Source organism: Bison bison, unplaced genomic scaffold (genome assembly GCF_000754665.1).
Source record: "Bison bison bison isolate TAMUID 2011002044 unplaced genomic scaffold, Bison_UMD1.0 scf7180017864094, whole genome shotgun sequence".
NCBI lineage: Eukaryota > Metazoa > Chordata > Mammalia > Artiodactyla > Bovidae > Bison > Bison bison.
The window spans coordinates 1821809-1840079 of record NW_011494666.1 but is presented as its reverse complement, the minus strand read 5'-3'; the positions used below and the strand labels follow the sequence as shown (position 1 = coordinate 1840079).

The 18271-nt window shown below is 38.3% G+C and overlaps 1 protein-coding gene across 6 annotated transcripts in view; it reads right to left on the bottom strand.

The window, feature by feature from the left end:
* APP (amyloid beta (A4) precursor protein) overlaps positions 1-18271 on the bottom strand; it is a 313659-nt gene that overhangs the window by 126821 nt on the left and 168567 nt on the right. For all 6 annotated transcript variants that reach the window (XM_010838453.1, XM_010838454.1, XM_010838449.1 and 3 more), the window contains exon 6: positions 17752-17954. In XM_010838453.1, the coding sequence (XP_010836755.1) occupies positions 17752-17954 (203 nt within the window). The remainder of the gene's footprint in view (positions 1-17751; positions 17955-18271) is intronic.

Sequence of the window (18271 nt, the reverse complement as noted above, 5' to 3'; positions counted from 1 at the left end):
CAATTCCTCGGGAAATGTTAGTCCTCCCGACGGCAACCCGGGGCATCGGCCCAACATTTCCCGAGGAATTGAGTAACGACCTACCAGGACTTTAGAGAATGGCAAACCCACGCCAGTATTCTTGCCTGGAAAATCCCATGGACGGCAAAGCCTGGGGCAGGCTACAGTCCATGGGGTCCGCAAAGAGTCGGACACGACTGAGCGACTTCACTTTCACCAGGATGTTAGAATTACTTCGGAAACAAAGCATCGCAGGCTCCTCGGGTTTAATCAGTGTAGCTCCTCAGTACTAATAAAAAAAGACTCCAGCTAGAGGTGAACAGAGCTTTTGGCTGCCTTTTAGTCAGTGCCTAAAGATTGTCTGCACGTCAAAATAATTCTTCATAATAAAAAATAAACTTCTCTTTGAAAATAACTTCAACTTTAAAGGTGAAACGATTGTTGTAGCTGGTAATGATGGCAAAAAGTTTAACCTCGTGCAAACACCTGATTGTTTTTCTTGAATAACTGACTGCCTTGACTCTTGTAATTCAAATTACACGTATTTTGAATGTGGTCTAGTTTTTAGAGAGAAAGCCAGCCTGTTCACTGACTATACTTGAAAACATATATAAAACCTTCGAATGTGACTTAGAGTTGATTACGTTAAGTCTAATTAAAGATGAATTTGTACATTAGGAAAAATGCTTCCATATAATAAAATATAGGCAAACCACAATTTGTTAATACAAACCCGACAGTTTTTTACATTATACAGCTTACCTGCTAACATGCCTTGTCACCCTCCCCCGAATCAGGTTCATAATCCCCGGTTGACTGAAAGTATAGCAACCTGTCCAGTTCTATTTGTAAAGTTACTGCAATTAGAATTTGAACTCTACCTCCTTTTTTGTTAGAAATGAAAACAATTTGCCAACCCGGTTTGTGCCCCCACCTAGCTAGGCTTACGGAGAGCTTGCTGACACCTTAGCACACTCAGGTGTCTTGTCTTAGTTTTACTAACATGCCAGGGGGGAGCACCCTTCTTCTAAAAGATAAAAGCCACGCACAACAGTAATGAATCTGCCAGCAATGCAGGAGACCCAGGTTCAAGCCCTGGGTCGGGAAGATGCCCTGGAGAAAGGAATGGGAACTGACTCCAGTATTCTTGCCCGGAGAATTCCATAGACAGAGGAGCCTGGTGGGCTACAGTCCATGGGATCACAAAGAGTCAGACACAACTGAGCAACTAACACTTTCACATTTTCACGCATAATGCAGAGATTCTTATTAATATCCCCGATAGCTCAGTCAGTAAAGAATCTGCCTGCAGTGCTGGAGAGCCTGGTTCAATTCCTGGGTCGGGAAGATCTGCTGAGACGTGACACGCTATCCACTCCAGTATTTTTGGGCTTCCCTTGTGGCTCAGCTGGGAGAGAGTCCACCTGCAATGTGGGAGACCTAGGTTCAATTCCTGGGTTGGGAAGATCCCCTGGAGGAGGGAAAGGCTACCCACTCCAGGATTCTGGCCTGGAAAATTCCATGGACTCTATAGTCCATGGGGTCACAAAGAGTCAGACATGACTGAGCAACTTTCACTTTCCCATTATTCAACAAACTGATCCTCATCAATTACTCAAAGATCTACAATGTTGACCTAAAAGGAACTCCCACTTTACTTCTCTACACACACCACTCATTGCTCCTTCCAATCAAGGTAAAGGGGTGACAGCAAGACGGGAAGCTGCTGCTATCCTGATGATGTCAACAGAGTAGGCAGGGGGAGTGAACACCGAGCCCAGAGGCAAGTGTCAGGGTCCCTGCAGGCCCTGGGCAACAGATATCTCAGGGGATTCTGGCTCTCTCTGGATGGCTTTAGGATGGAAACATCTGATTCCAGGAGTATCAAGTTCAGGGTCACCTATCATTCAGGTCATTTCATTTGGTACAGTTCCTTTGACAGTCCATGCTTGCCAAGCCATGAGATGTTTTAGTTAGCTCTCTGCTGTATGGTAAAAAGCTGCCAACCTGTTGACACAAGTATTCCACCCACTTGGCAATTTGGTTTCCCCCCCAGTTATGGAACTACCTTTCTAACTTACAAAGGGTGACGTTAGGTTTGGTGTAGGTGGGGTCTGATCACCTCTGAGTTACTGACAAAGGAGCGTCTGGGCTGCAGAGCTAGAAGCCACATGTTGTCCATGTGTGGGATCCCTGCAAACCACAGCCATCAGCTGGCTCCACTCCTGGATGTTAATTCTCTCTCTCTCCCAGTTGTAAGGCATGGGATTAAGGAGGCTTTTCCCTCCTTCTCCTTTCTTTCTGGCAATGACTAGAACATCATCTTCCTAGAGCAGCAGAACTGATTTCAGAGGGGACTTGAGTGGAATGGATCACTTTTCATGCCTCACTCATTTCTTTCTACTGTACTGCATGACTAGATTCAGAGAAAAAGAAACCTTGAGACATTTTATTTTATTGTATTTTTCAAAAGATATTTTAAATGCTTATGTTTACATTATTATTTTTCTGATTATAAAACTTCCTAATCTATGGGAAACACTGAAAAAATTCAGTGAAAAATGTGTTTCATATTAATGACTATAATCAGCCAGTGGAAAATTATAAAATTCTCCACTAAATATAGAGCATGTAAAATCAGACCTTATATAACGGTCACCTCAAACAGAGGTGAAAATGAAAACCGTAGCTTCCTTTTTTCATCCTCATTTACTTCTCAAAATCTAAGCTAAGAAATGAAAAAATACACATTTTAAAATTATTTGCTAAATTTATTTCTGAATTTCAAGTTACCTTTGCTTCTATTCAAAGTAAATGTTGCCTATAATAATAAAGGAGAAAATTTGCCCAGAATTGAAGCAAGGATAATTTTCAAAGAGCATGTTTCAAGTTAGGTAGAAACACAGGCAAGACAAATATTTAAGGAACTAGAATCTCTGTTTATTCATATTTAATTCTTAAACTTTTAAGGCCATAAATAGTATTCACCTAACCTGAATTCTGCTGGCAGGGAAGGCTCATCTCTTTTTATAAAAGCTCTATTCACCCCTCAAGACAAATACCATTTAATAAACTGAAATGCTAGTGTACACACAGCTGTATGAGTTTATGTGCTTAAAGAACACACACTATACATTTTATATTTGACATTGTATATCATTTTATATTTTTTGTAAGGTAGATCCTTGCTGAGATTTGTGCTGGTTTCAACACCAAATCGCATCAATACTATACAAATACAAGATAGAGGCAAAGCTAGAGCTTCCTACATTATATAAAATGATTATGCAATTCACTGTTCAAAATATAATGCTTAACCACAAATAATTAACTCTGAATAGATGTCAAATGGGAGCAAAATTTTTTGTGGACAACCAAACTTAGAAAGCTAATTTGAGACTTAAAGAAAATGTAACATGAAGACAGCTGTGAAAGTGGCAGTTAGAATGGAAAGAGAATTTTCAAGAGTACAATTATCATAATGCCTTCTTAAAAAGCAGAGTTATCAGAGTAGCAAGTAATTTGCTTTAAATAAAATAGCAAATAAAGAAGAATATAAAAATGTAAGCTTTTTCATTATGATTTTAATAACTGAATTTCAATTATTCTCAGACTCTAGAAATGTATGTGCCATAAAACTGTGCATGACATGGAATGCAAAAAGTTTAAATTTACAAATTTTGAGAAAGTAAGCACTTGAACAATCAAACCAAACTACAGAGTTACTCATAGAAATCTAGGAATTAACTATTCTGACATTGTATAAAAAAAGAAGAAACCCAAAGTAGCATAATTCCTCCATATGATGCAAGAATATGGACACAGTTAAGGTTCATTTATGTTAAAAATGACATACCTTGCAGTTTTAAACTGGAGTAGGAAGGGCAAATACATGAAGACAAAATAGTTTGGTTTTGTAACAAATCACCTGCTTAATGTTAACAGTAAAATAAAATGAAACAATGACAGAAGTATAGAAATCTACTAAATATGCTTATCTTTAATATTTCAAATAAATGTTGAATTATCTGCCTAAGGATTCAATCCATTAATAATGAAAATGGCTGAGCTCAATGCTGTTTTATAACAACTTTACTTTTCAGTCTGATTAAATTATTCCTACAATTTTAATATTACAATAGGGTGAAACATCATGAGGCTAAGTTATTAGAATCCATCTTACAGTCTGTTGAAGAATAAGTAGGCAAATTTGTGTTTGACTTTTATAGATGAAAATTTTACAAGTCAATATATTAGAAAACAAGTTATTTTTTAAGAGTGTATTTTTTGCAACAACATATACTTTCGATGGGAAAGAGAATTTATAATGTGCTTGCACGTGGTAATAAAAAACCACATCCAACAGAAGATTCCTCTAATCAAGCAATAGTCATCAGATATTTATTACCTACTAATCATATTTTTACTAAATAGAGGCATGTAAAATTAGCCAAGCAAATTTGAACTAAATCCTTATGACAAATCTCACTTAAGCCCCAAATATGGGTTGAAATATATAAACAAATGATGGGAACAGCTGTGCACGGTAATAAAATCACTGACTCAGTACGATATGACAGGAGCCAATTTATCACGAAGTCTCTAGAAGATATCTGCCGCTGGCTTGCCTTCTACTGAATTGTGTTTATTCTCTAAGGCTACCCAGTACATGTGTCATTCCAATTATATCCAATCTGATTCTCAGATCCCTCCATGAAGAAAGATTAGTTATAAAAATGCCACTTGGAAAAATACTTGTAAAGTGTTAGACTAACCATACTCTTGCTGGTGAGCATTCACAAAAGGACACTGCTATTTGTCCTAATACCTTTGTTTCCCGTTTATTACGGGAATAAACTAATTTGTCATCAAGCTGCATGGTTCCTCTGAAGAACAGCACAGTATTACCAGAAGCTCTAAACTCTGATAAGACAAGAGCCCATGTCCTTTGCAGGAAATAAGAGGAAATTATTTTTCTTCTTTGACTGAGAGTCAGGTATGCTGGGAAATCTGATTGTGTGTCCAGAAAAACAGAAAAATCACTCTGTTTTATAGTGTTTGTCAATTCCTGGGGTGTAAATACTCCCACCATTGGTATTGCAAGCCACCAATGGCTGTGGCTCACAAAATTCCTCAATATTTTAATAATCAGCTTTTACAGGCTAGCAGGAGTTGGTTATATCGCATCATGAGAGAAAACAGGCACAGATGAAACTAGGAAGAATTATGTAGGTCCAGAAATTGTAAGGATTTCCTAATTTGCTTGCTCATGAGAGTTGAAATTTTACAACATTACTCAGTAAGTAGACATTAACAGGATTCTTTCATACTTGGTGACATTTGATAATGTAGTAAGAACCATGACACCATAGTAAGGATGGTTTCACCATTACAGATAAGGTTGGTTTTCTTTTTCAGTTTCTTATTCTTTGTCTCAATCTAAATCTGCACAGTATGGGGGACTATAATGCTGCTGGAGACTGTTCCTTAAAGTGTAGGCAGCCAATGAACCAGCAGGATCAGCATCACTTGGGATTCGGGATCCGTCCCAGACCTACTGTCTCCGAATCTAAGCTTAGGAAGCACTTCAGGTCACATTAATGTTGGAGAAGCACCATGACCAACTGTATCTTTTATGTGCAGTTTAAATGTGAAAAGTGGGAGGAGGAAATGGCAACCCACTTCAGTATTCTTGCCTGGAAAAGTCCATGGGCAGAGGAGCCTGGCAAGCTGCAGTCCATAGGGTTACATGACTGAGCACACACGCATGAGCATGGAGGGAGATGGGTTGACAGCAATAAACTGGTAGAAATTAAAAAAAAAAAAAGTTTTTATATATTATATATGTAAAAACTATCAAAAGTACACATATACTTATATATAACATACTTTAATAGTTATTTAATGGTTATATATATACTTTTAAATCAAAAAATATAAAAAGTATATATATATTTTTAACATTAAAAAAGTCTCTATATATATAAAACTATTAAAGTATGTTATATATATGTATTTTTTATATATGTGTGTGTGTGTGTGTGTATATATATATATATATATATATATATAAGATTCAACCACTGTTCAAAAGGATCAGAAGGAAAGGATCAGTAAAAAGTTGCATAGGTTTTCACTTATTAAAAGAAGTATACATATATTTGGGAAATGAGGGGTAAACATACTTTGATAGTTAAAATATTCAAATATATATATATACCAGAATCTTAAGAAATTATCATTACCTATTTCTTTTTCCTCTGAAGTTCTGTCTCATGCAAAATTAAAGCAGCTTCAATACTTCTGCCTTAAAGTGAACACCAATACAGTATTTGTCTTATTCATATTTAAGTTTATGAAAACTCAAACTTCTCAGAAACACAAATTTAAGTAATTTTGTTCTTATAATTTTTCAGAACATTAGAATATCAAAAGTTTTTATTTTTATTGGGGAAAAATAATGAAGAAAGCTGATATTAGACTGAAGATCACTGAGCTTGGAATCTGCTTCCACTGCATCACTTCTCTGTAAGAAAGGATTGTATGACATTCCTGTTACTGTAAGAAAAGGATGTTTCTAGATACAAGAGTCAAGGGTTGGGAGGATGGTCCTTTCCTGGGGGAGACCAAGTATGTCCATCTTGCCATGTTAACTTGTCCCTGTCACGGTACTGGCAGGAAAGAGTGGGTGGGTAGCTTCCAGCTGAAAACAGCAGTATCCCTGCTTGCTCAATAGATGCTAACCTCCATTTGCTATTTTACAACAGGGTACCAGGCAAGAGTGAGTTTCTTTAGGAAGAATAAAAAACGAAACCAGGAAGGCCGTTTTTCTTTCTCTCTCACTGCCTACATGGCACATATGTGTATGTGTAATATTTAAAAAATAATAACTGTATGTTGATTTCTCTCTAAATACAAACTATGAGACTATACATGACATATCTTATCAAATATCTGTTTTTATTTTACTAAATGAGTACTTAACTTTTTTTTAGCATATATTTTGTTTATTTTACTTTTTCTTCTCAAATTAAACCAAATGTTCACTGCTACCTACAACGTGCAAAGCACAGTCAGGTGTCATGACTTACATTAACATGAGACACAGTATCGCAGGGGTATTTCTCTGCTCATATGTTTAAAGCCAGAGATCACTGTCGATCTCAATATCAAAACTCAGTGATTTGCAACCAGAAAGACTGTGCTTTTTATCACCTTCCAAGGGACATGTATCAAGGACTAGAGATGCATTGCTGGTCATCACACCTCGGGGGAGCTCAGTAGAAGCCAGGGATCTTGCTAAACATCCTACAACAAACAAGGCAATCTCCACAACAAAGAACTGTCTGGCTTAAAACATTAATAATGCTGAGATCGAGAAACCCTGCCATAGCCCAAGCAAACACCAGGATTCATGCTGCGCTTTAGTGATTTTGCCCAATCATTTGACCAAAGCTACTGTGCTGCTGCTGCTGCTAAGTCGCTTCCATCGTGTCCGACTCTGTGCGACCCCATAGACGGCAGCCCACCAGGCTCCCCCATCCCTGGGATTCTCCAGGCAAGAATACTGGAGTGGGTTGCCATTTCCTTCTCCAGTGCATGAAAGTGAAAAGTGAAAGTGAAGTCGCTCAGTCGAAGCTACTGTGCAGCAGTCAGCAACACCTCAGAAATCCTGGGTAACAAATGCTGGTAAATTCCAGAAGAGAGATCCTCATGAGAGTTAGCCAGCAAGGTCTTCCTTTGCTTCTATTAATAACACGACATATCAGGAACTTAATTTCACGTGCACGTAGTGTGAAATTCCTGTCTATATTCTGTTCTCAGAAATTATATCCAACAAAAGCATAAATAAATTTAAGGGAAAGAGATAAACCCATCCTCATAATTAACACCAGCACTGTCTCACTATTATTCATACAGTGCACTTTTTAACAAAGTGCACTATTTTCACCTCCTTTTATTGTTTCAAGAGTCTCCTGCTATCTTGAAGGCCAAGGGGTTTTCCTGAACATTGTTTTAATCGTTTTTAAGTGAAGTGTAGTTGATTTACAATCTTAATCGTTTTTAAGTGAAGTGTAGTTGATTTACAATCTTGTGTTAGTTTCATGTGTACAGCAAAGTGATTCAGTTATACATACATATATATATGTTTTCAGATTATTCTCCCTTACACTTAATATTGAATATTGAGTAGAGTTCCCTGTGCTATACAGGAGGTCCTTATTGGTTATCTATTTTATATATAGTAGTGTGTATGTGTTAATCCCAAACTCCTAATTCATCCTTCCTCCCTGCCTATGCCTTTTGCCTTTGGTGTGGCAAAGTCTATATGTATATAAGTTCATTTGTATCTTTTTTATTTAGATTGCACGTATAGGTGATATCATATGAAATTTATCCTTGTCTGGTTTCCTTCACTTAGTTTGATAACGTCTAGGTCCTTCCATGCTGCTGCAGATGGCATTATTCAGCCATAAATGAACCACTGAACATCATTTTTATATGATATTTGTTCAGCTTTGCCTCTTTTTGACTTCTTACTCTTCCACTAATAGAATCAGAAAAGGTCAAATGTCAGAAGAGGTGATAAATTTTTAGGGGGACAAAGAAACAGGTGTTTAGACTGAAATCCATCCTGCTTAAAAACTCCAGAAAGCCTTTTTCTACAAGGGAACTACAGATTTCCATTAAAACACACAATTGTTACCTGCCCAAAGAATCAGAGCCTCTACTTAATGGAACACGTGGATTTGGATGAAAATGACATGTATGTTTAAATGCCCTGTTTTCTTATTTGCTGGATTCTTTCACTATATTTGATTTTTTTTTAATTGCAGATGCTGTGTTGTGAAAATATATACAATTGTCAACATTTGTGTATTTTTTGAATGGCAACTGATTTTGGAAAAAACATAAGAAAGACTAGCATTTTTTAAAAACTTAGTTTCTGGCCTTTAATTGAATTGCACTGGACATTTTGTTTCTAAGAAATTTAGACATAATTGTGTTAGAATACCTTCAGCTGATTATTTCCTTTTCTAACTGTATTAAAGAATCTTGACACAAATAAAAGTGTAGAAGGTAAAACCAAGCACTATTAGCCATGTAAAATTTCAAGCAAAATCAAGTTAAAAAACAGAACTTTCTATGTGGCAATGAAGATCTTAGTGGATATATTAAAACACTTACTTCTACATTCCACATTATGCAACCTATATTTCAATAAATTTGTTACTAAAAAATTATATATGTAAACACATCACACACAGTCTTTTATATGGTTCTGTTTCTCACATTTTAAGTAAATTACTTGAGTGAGTTTTCTAAATTGGGGCCATGAAATGGCACGGAGAGAAGCTTGTTAATGCCATGCTTCACTCTGCCTTCACCAAAGCATATATCAAACAACCTCAAAATCAATGGCTGCAGTGCCATGGGGCACAAAATAATAGGCTGCCATCTGTCACATCCCTGCCCTGTGTGGATACTAGTTCTCTCAAAGGCATGAAAAGGATGCTACATTCTGGTCCAGGAACGGGTGGAGCTTACCTGCCTGTGGTCCTAACACAGAAGGGTAAAGTCTTTCTCAAAAGGGAGCAGTCATTATTCCTTTGCCCTGTTTTCAAACCCATAAGGGAGTTTTATTTTCATTTTGAGCTAGTGTGCTGCTATGAGAACCCCAACAAAAGTATGTGAGTATATTTCCATGTCTGCAGCAAGTCAAGCAATAAAAAAGAATCCTACTAGTGAATGATGGGATACCTTGCAAATGGAACATGCATTGCAGACAGGTAACACGGGAGACGTAAAAATTAGGTCAACCTAAGATGCTAAGATGGTAAAGGGTCTGCCTACAATGCAGGTGACCCAGGTTCAACCCCTGGGTCAGGAAGATCTCCTGGAGAAGGAAATGGCAACCCATTCCAGTACTCTTGCCTGGAAAATCCTATGGGCAGAGGAGCCTGGTAGGCTACAGTCAATGGGCTCGCAAAGAGTCGGATGGACACGACTGTGCAACTTCACTTCCTTTCAAGATAATAATATAAGCCATTCTGCTTTATTTATGGTACTTCTCAGATTCGTTCTATTTGGTGCTCCACTAACTGGCAAATCCCTGTTCTCCTTTTAAAAACAATCACTCAGATTTCAACTTCTTGGCAATGCTGTAGGTGAAACTTCTGTCTCTAGGCTGGGCACTTTCCTTCCCCTGGGCTGCCAAAATTTCTTCCCAATCAGGTCACAGAGGCCAGTTTCTCCTGAAGAGTGAGTATACAGCTCTGGTTGGAAGCAACCTGAGTGAGCCACCTTCTTCATATCGCTGTGTTCTCAAGAACTGGAGCAATGCCCTAGGAGTGCCTAGTCTATGTTGGTGGAATGTACAGCAGCAAATCACATGATGCTTCTCATAGATTAATAGTAACCAGAGGGAGAAGAACAGTAATTTAATTCTGTGGAGGTTAAGTCACTTAGCCCAAGGCAACAACATTTAGATCAAACTTTTAAACTTCATCATCGTATGGTATGCTTAAATTGTCTCCTCTATCAGTATCTCTGTCCATATAATAGATGAACTTCCAAGAGGTTTAAAAATACCCTCAAGAAATGAAACTCCATCTTGAAATGCAATGGCATTTAAAACTATCTTGATTCAATTTTCAGCCAGACATAAAATTGAACTGCAGATATTTAAACATATAATATAGTCACAAAAGGTAATTTAATCAAGAAGCCAAGTTTAAGCTGTTTTCTCCTTAATATATGTCCATAAATAACAGCTCTATTATACAATAGAAATGGCTACATCTCATCGTTGCATTTTATAATGCAAAAAGACAGTCTGTTGGGTTACCTTTGGCATTCCTAATTAGGAGTAAGTGTTAGTTCTCTGGGGATCAAAATGATACACAGAACCAGGGCAACTATAGTTGTTACTGTTCAGTTACTAAGTCATGTCTGACTCTTTGTGACCCCATGGACTGCAGCCTGCCAGGCTCCTCTGTCCTTCAGCGATAGTAGCTTAGGTTAGTTGAGCACTTACTGTCTATCAGGAACAGTGCTGAGTGTTTCCTGTGAATTACTTCATTTATCCTCACAAAATGGTTAAAACTAGGTGGGTATTATTACATCTCATTTTTCAAGAGGGAAGCAATGAGGTATAGAGATTATTTCACTGATACAAATTTACACAGTCTGTAGGTTGTAAAGCCAGGCTTTGACTCTGAGCAGCCCTTCCTTGTAAAACATACTGAAAATTTAGAATGTGCCAGGCATTAGATGGTAAATGCGTAGCATGGATCATCTAGAGTAATCATGTAAAAAACATGCAACATCGTAACAGCATCTATAAAACACATATGAAAAAAACAGACTTACCGATGGTATCTTGGTAACTGGCCCAAGATCATAAAATTATTAAAAATTTTTCTCTTTAAACACTTTACTAGTCTGTCTCTACCCATAATAAAACCACCTTAATGAAATTAACCTGGAATGGTAATATCTGAAATATAAAAACTTCCTACTATGTTTCTAATGATCAGTATCAGAAGTTTCCTATAAAGGCCTGGATAGTAAATATTTTCAGCTTTTCAGGCCACATGGCATCTTTTGCGACTACTCAACTCTGCCTCTGTAACATGAAAGTAGCCCCAGATAATATGTAAACAAATGGGATTGGCTGTATCCTAACAAAACCTTTGATTAGAAAATTGGTGACAGTCCATATTTAGCCTGTGGCCATAGTTTAATATAAAAATAAAATGATACTATTATTATATAAATAAGCATTCTAAAAGTTAGGAAATGCTCAAAGTGAAACAATACCAAGATGAACAGATGCCTAGAACAAAGGAACAAACATTTACAAGGGAACACAGGTTAAATTGAACTGCTGCTAAGTCACTTCAGTCGTGTCCGACTCTGTGCGACCCCATAGACAGCAGCCTACTAGGCTCCCCCGTCCCTGGGATTCTCCAGGCAAGAACACTGGAGTAGGTTGCCATTTCCTTCTCTAATGCATGAAAGTGAAAAGTGAAAGTGAAGTCGCTCAGTCGTGTCTGACTCTTAGCGACCCCATGGACTGCAGCCTACAAGGCTCCTCCATCCATGGGATTTTCCAGGCAAGAGTACTGGAGTGGGGTGCCATTGCCTTCTCCATAAACTGAACTAGTGTGTATTTATAAACAAAAGGAAAAAGAAAAAAAAAATAACATTAGGGTGGTAAAAAAATACTCTGGTCCATCTGAGCCCAAATCCTGGCTTCACCACTTACCAGATTTGTGATTATGGACAAGGTTTAAAAAATTTCTCTCGGGTTTATTTGCCTTGGCTTTAAATGGGAAATAAAAATTCTACCACTCAGCACATTACAAGGATTAAAAGACAGAATCCCTGCCCTAAAGGCAAGGGGAGTGGTGATCCTGCAAACAGGAAATTCCAGCCTGATCGGCCATGACACAGTAACAGCCAGCTCCCCATCACACCTGCTACAGCAGCAAAGTGCCGAGCCATCAGCAGAGGCGTGATAAATGTGTACTTGCTGAATCAGTGAACATATAGAAAAAAAACAGAGTTACTCTGGATGAGCAAAACTGGCTACTAAATCATAGACTATGCCATTTATTACAATGCCCACATCTAATCAGAGTTTGGGCTCCCCGGTGGTAAAGAATCAGCCTGCCAATGCAGCAGACATGGATTCAATCCCTGGGTCAGAGAGATGCTCTGGAATACGAAATAGCAATCCGCTCGTCTTCTTGCCTGGAAAATTTCATGGACAGAGAAGCCTGGAGGGCGACTGTCCATGGGGTCAAAAAGACTCAGACATGACTGAGCACACAGCACACAGACTTTAGGATTCAAGGTTGAGTCACAGTATACCCTCATGTCTTGGGTTTATGAAATGCAATCACTTCTCAAAACACAGAAAATTAGGAGCAAGTGTCTACATATACTAGGGATTTCCTGGTGGACTACTGCTGTGTGCAAATTGGTATTGGCTTATTCCACTCGATCAAAACAACAGATCCTAAAGTCAGATAGGTGTGCTCACTTCTCAACAGTCCCTTTTTCCTTTGGAATCAGTTAACAGAATCAGAATCAGAACTGTCATCTTCTGCTTTGATATCAATGATTCTACTACAATATGGCTGAAAATTTTATGACTATGTTGAAATGTCCTATATTTTTCTTGCCTCTGCCTGTTTCTTTCAAATTGTAATGGGTTACGAAACTATTGAGCTTTTTTATGAAGCACATTAAAGACTCATACTAGTAGCAATGTGTTGGTAATGAAGAATGTTCATTATTAAGTATGGTTATAAATCACATTTTCTCTCGGGCGCTGAAACATTAACATTGGAAATGAGATGGTAAGCCTCTTTTCAATCTCTCTTCTTTGCAAGTCATTTCCAACTTTTATTGTCAGTGGAGGAGCCAGCTATATGTTATTAGAGTTTTACAAAGTTAGCAGTCAGCTGCAGCATTGACATTGTTCATCAGGAAAGAGCTGTAACTCACTTCCTGTACCAATGGGGTGGAGGGAACGGCAGGAAACTGGTCGCTTTAATGTTACCATCAAAATCTTCTACTACTTTATCAGAATTAGTTGGGAACGCAGAAAACTCTGACACAGATGCAATATATACCATTAACATGTTTCTCCTCTTAGGCCTCCTTTCCCAGAAAGACTTGCCTAAATCACAGCTTTTGTCTTTCCTGGTAGCTCAGACGGTAAAGCGACTGCCTGCAATGCAGAAGACCTGGGTTGGGAAGATCCCCTGGAGAAGGAAATAGTAACTCACTCTAGTACTCTTGCCTGGAAAATCCCATGGACAGAGGAGCCTAGTGGGCTACGGTTCATGGGGTGGCAAAGAATCGGACACGACTGAGCGACTTTACTTTCACTTTCAGCTTTTGTCTATTTCAGGAGTCTTGAATGGAAGGATAGATAGATTCCCATTAAAGGCTCTTCTAGTTCTGGTGTACTTCTACATGATCGGGTATTTGCTTCAAGAAGGCCACTATTAATGCTGTTCTTGACATCAGCATTATTAACTTATCTTTTAAGGTTAGTTTCTTTTATTTTTTTAATCTTTAGCCCAGAGATTTTTTCCCTAAAGTTCTCTTTTAACTGTAGTTGTCTTTCTATAAAAAATTCAAGAATGTATACGCCCTCTATTTCTATTTAATATCTAATAATGCTCTTGCTCTTGCTAAGTCACTTCAGTCGTGTCCGACTCTGTGTGACCCAATACACGGCAGCCCACCAGGCTCCCCCGTCCCTGGGATTCTCCAAGCAAGAACACTGGAGTGGGTTGCCATTTCCTTCTCCAGTGCATGAAAGTGAGAAGTGAAAGTGAAGTCGCTCAGTTGTGTCCGACTTTGCGACCCCATGGACTGCAGCCCACCAGGCTCATCCATCCATGGGATTTTCCAGGCAAGAGTACTGGAGTGGGGTGCCATTAGAGAAAAACTGAAGCAAAAAGAACTGGAATTCTTCAGAATGTAACAAGACCATATTATCTCAAGAGAATTCTGTCTGGGTCTGGAATTTGGCATGAGTTTTTGTGTCATTCTCTCATATACTGCATAAATTATGTCACTTACTGTTCACTCATCCTGTCAATAGCAGTAGTATAAAAACAAAAATCTCTTCATTGTTTTGAGAAAAACCCTCACCACGTAATAAGTCCTGAACTGATTACCCTCAGTCAATACCAACATTTGCCAGCCTGGCATTAAAGGTCTCCACATTTTAGTCCCAACGTACCTTCCTGTAACCCTCTGATGAAGATTTACTCGCTCTCCTTTAATTGGACTGGCTTTATCTCCCAAGCACGCCATGTACCGTCTCAAGGCACCATATTGGTTTGGCAAAGAATCTGCCTGCAATGTGGGAGACCTGGGTTCGATCCCTGAGTTGGGAAGATCTTCCGGAGAAGGGAAAGGCTACCCACTCCAGTATTCTGGCCTGGAGAATTCCACGGACTGTACAGTCTACAGGGTCGCAAAGAGTCGGACACAACTGAGTGACTTTCACTCAATGACCCTAAAGTAGGCTGCAAGACAAGCTACTGGTACTTCCACCACCAGGCCTTCTAGTCTGCCTTCAAATGCCATCTTTTTCATAGACCCATCCCTGATCAGTCTTCTGTACTGTGAAGTAGGCTGTGGGCTCATACTTTTTACAACACAGACTCTGTATTTTGACTTATGTTTCCTACTAGACTTTCACATCCATGAGGGTCAGCTCTCCTGTGTGTTCTCATCACATAACTGATCCACTGAGCCCAGTAAAATGGCTTATTCAGAAGAGGTACTCCAAAAATGAATGTTGATTAGGTGGACAATAATTATTATGCAAGCAGCTATCCTGGTGGAGAGCACAAGAACTTGAGTCCCACAGCAGAATACTAGCTGCTGTAATTTGCAGTCACACATCTTTTTTTTTGTTCACGTATAAATTGCTTTATTCTGTTTAATAATTGTAAACTATTCCAAAGTATGGCATATAATAATTCTTTAGCCAAAATTATATTAAAAACTTTTAGGTTGTTTACAATCTTTGTTGTTTCAAATAGTGCTCAATAAATATCTATGTATATTTGTCATTTTTGAATTGCTAGATTGGGATTCACACTTTTTACTTCTGAAATGCATTGCTAAATTGTATTACATTGTTTAAGAGCCATATCTTTTGTCCTGTGAATTGTCTCTCTTTATTTTTTATTGGATTCTTTGAGTCTATTTTTTCTTTTTTTTCATGGTATATCTTCTAAAGTAAAGTAAGATACAGTATACCTTCAAAACTAAAGCAATTTACAACCCTGAAACATAGATTATAGAAATAAAGACACTAAAATACATCTTATGATATTTCTGTAGCCATTTTAACTAGTAGAAGGCTGTAGGGCCTCCAGTTAATTTAAAAGTCTAATAGGTATGCTTCAATAAAACTGATTAAAATTCCCTTGTAACTGAATCAGTGATTAGTATCTATGAACAGTCCTATTTATCTTAAATGTATACTCACAGGTTGATCAGTGTAAACCTGAAAAGAATGTATTATCAAACAATTATCAGGAGTGAAAGAAAAAGAAGCCCTGAAAAATCCATCTTTCCCTGCTAGGAAAACAGAAGCTAACAAGTCCATGTAGCTAGATCTGCACAGATGGTCCTAAGAGGTACACCGAAAACGTCCTGAAACACAGTGCCTCAAACAAAATGCGCATTTATGTAAATGACCATCTACTTCTGTGCTAAACTGAAGAAGTTGTCCTTACACAGGGAATTACAAAGTTAAGTGATCTATTTGGTATTCTATGTATATTTTAAGAGAATAAGTGACATTGCAATAGATTTTAAGCTAACTCTGAGTGTTCAATTCAGAATAAGCTCACTTTTAAAAGCTACAAGTTAAAGAAATGGAGAACTTCAAAACTACTATGTTAAGTGAAAGAAACCAGACACAAAAGACCATGCATGACCCCACTTTTTATATTAAAAGTCTAGAAAAGGCCAATCTCTAGAAACATAAAGAAGATTAAGGTTGCTGAGGGCTGGCGGTAAGAACAAGGATTCACGGTGAAGGGGTGTGAGGACTGGGGTGATGAAAATGTTCTAAGGTTGGATTTTGTGATGTTTTCACAATCTGGTACATTTATTAATGCCACTGAATTATACACCTCTGCACTTAAGATGAGTGAATTTTATATGTAAATTATACTTCAGCAAAGTTATTAAAAAAATGCAGTGATGGGAAGACGACATACTACAGTGATCGTTAGGAATCTATGTGAAGCAAAAAGAGTAGCCTATTTTAAGCTCCAATTTAACAATGGAGCAGAAAGCATTTTACTTTAATAAAAGTGACCATAATGTTGTAGCATTTGTGGACAGACTTTAAAAGTACCTGCAATGCATTAAAACAATACTTCTGTCTGTACTCATTCAGTCTAATCTTAGGACCATCTATTTGCAAAACAAACATACACCCTTTAGGAAAGGCAACTCAACAATTCACTACTTTTCATTGTTTAGTGTAAACTGAACCTTGCTTTCATTTCAGGGAGACAGAAAGGGGTTCTTCTCATTCGTTCCATATACAACATTTCCAACAGAAGCATTAATTAACCAGAAAAACAAAGTCTAAGATCTTCCCCTCTAAGAACCCACTGTCACTTCCCCGAGTAAACTATCGTATACACAACACAAGTCATCCAAGTTAAATTTCACAGCAAAAACTAATGTCTTTCTCTCCAAGTGGACTTCATTTGCTTTAAAATTAAATTAAATCTAATCACAACTACTCACTCAACCAACATTTATTGAAAAGTTTCGATACGGCAAGCACCCTGCATCACACTAGGTAAAATCCAGCCTTTGGCATTAAGGAGCTCATAGTCCTGGTGATGAAAGGGGCCACGGAAAATGGAGTATAATCAACACCCACTGTCAGAAGAATGCCAAGGAGGCCACCTAACTCGGTCCTTGTCAAATGACATGGCCCCCAGTTAGGTGGAGTTCTGCAGAACAACGTGCCAAGTAGCACAGACAAGGCACAGAACGTCTGCAAAATCAAGATTTCACATTTTCTGAGATGAATCGTTGGATGCTTGTTCAACCAAAATGAGTTCCACAAGCACAGGCAACTTGTCACCTCCCATCACCTGGGAGGCAGTGCTGGCAGGCTGGATAGAAATTTTAAACCCTTTTCCCTGAGAAAGAAAATCCGAGTAAGCAGTGGATTACCTCGGACCACCTCTTCCACAGACTCCGTGGTGGTGGTGGTGGTGGTGGCGATGCTGGTGGTCCTCTCCGTGGCCTCTTCATAGGGTTCCTCAGCCTCTTCCTCTAGTTCCTCACCATCCTCATCATCCTCCTCATCGTCAGCTTCTTCTTCCTCAACATCCGCCACTTCTTCCTCCTCTGCCACTTCTATGACTTTGTCTTCACTGGAGCAGGAGGGAGAAATAATAGCAATAGTCATTAAACACATTTCGGGCAAGCAAAAAGAAAACCAATGACAAGGAGTTTTGGATATTTGAGAGGGAATATAGCACTGAATTAAAACACATGGGAGTTGTCCCCCCCCCCAAAAAAACAAAAAAAAAACACATGGGAGGTCTGAAGCCAGCAGGTCACACTGTGAATCCCAGCTCAGGAGATCTGCAACTTTTTAATCCCTGAACACAGATCTTAGTTTACACAGCTGCAAAAAGAGGATACCATGATTCCAACTATATGACATTCTGGAAAAGGCAAAGTTATG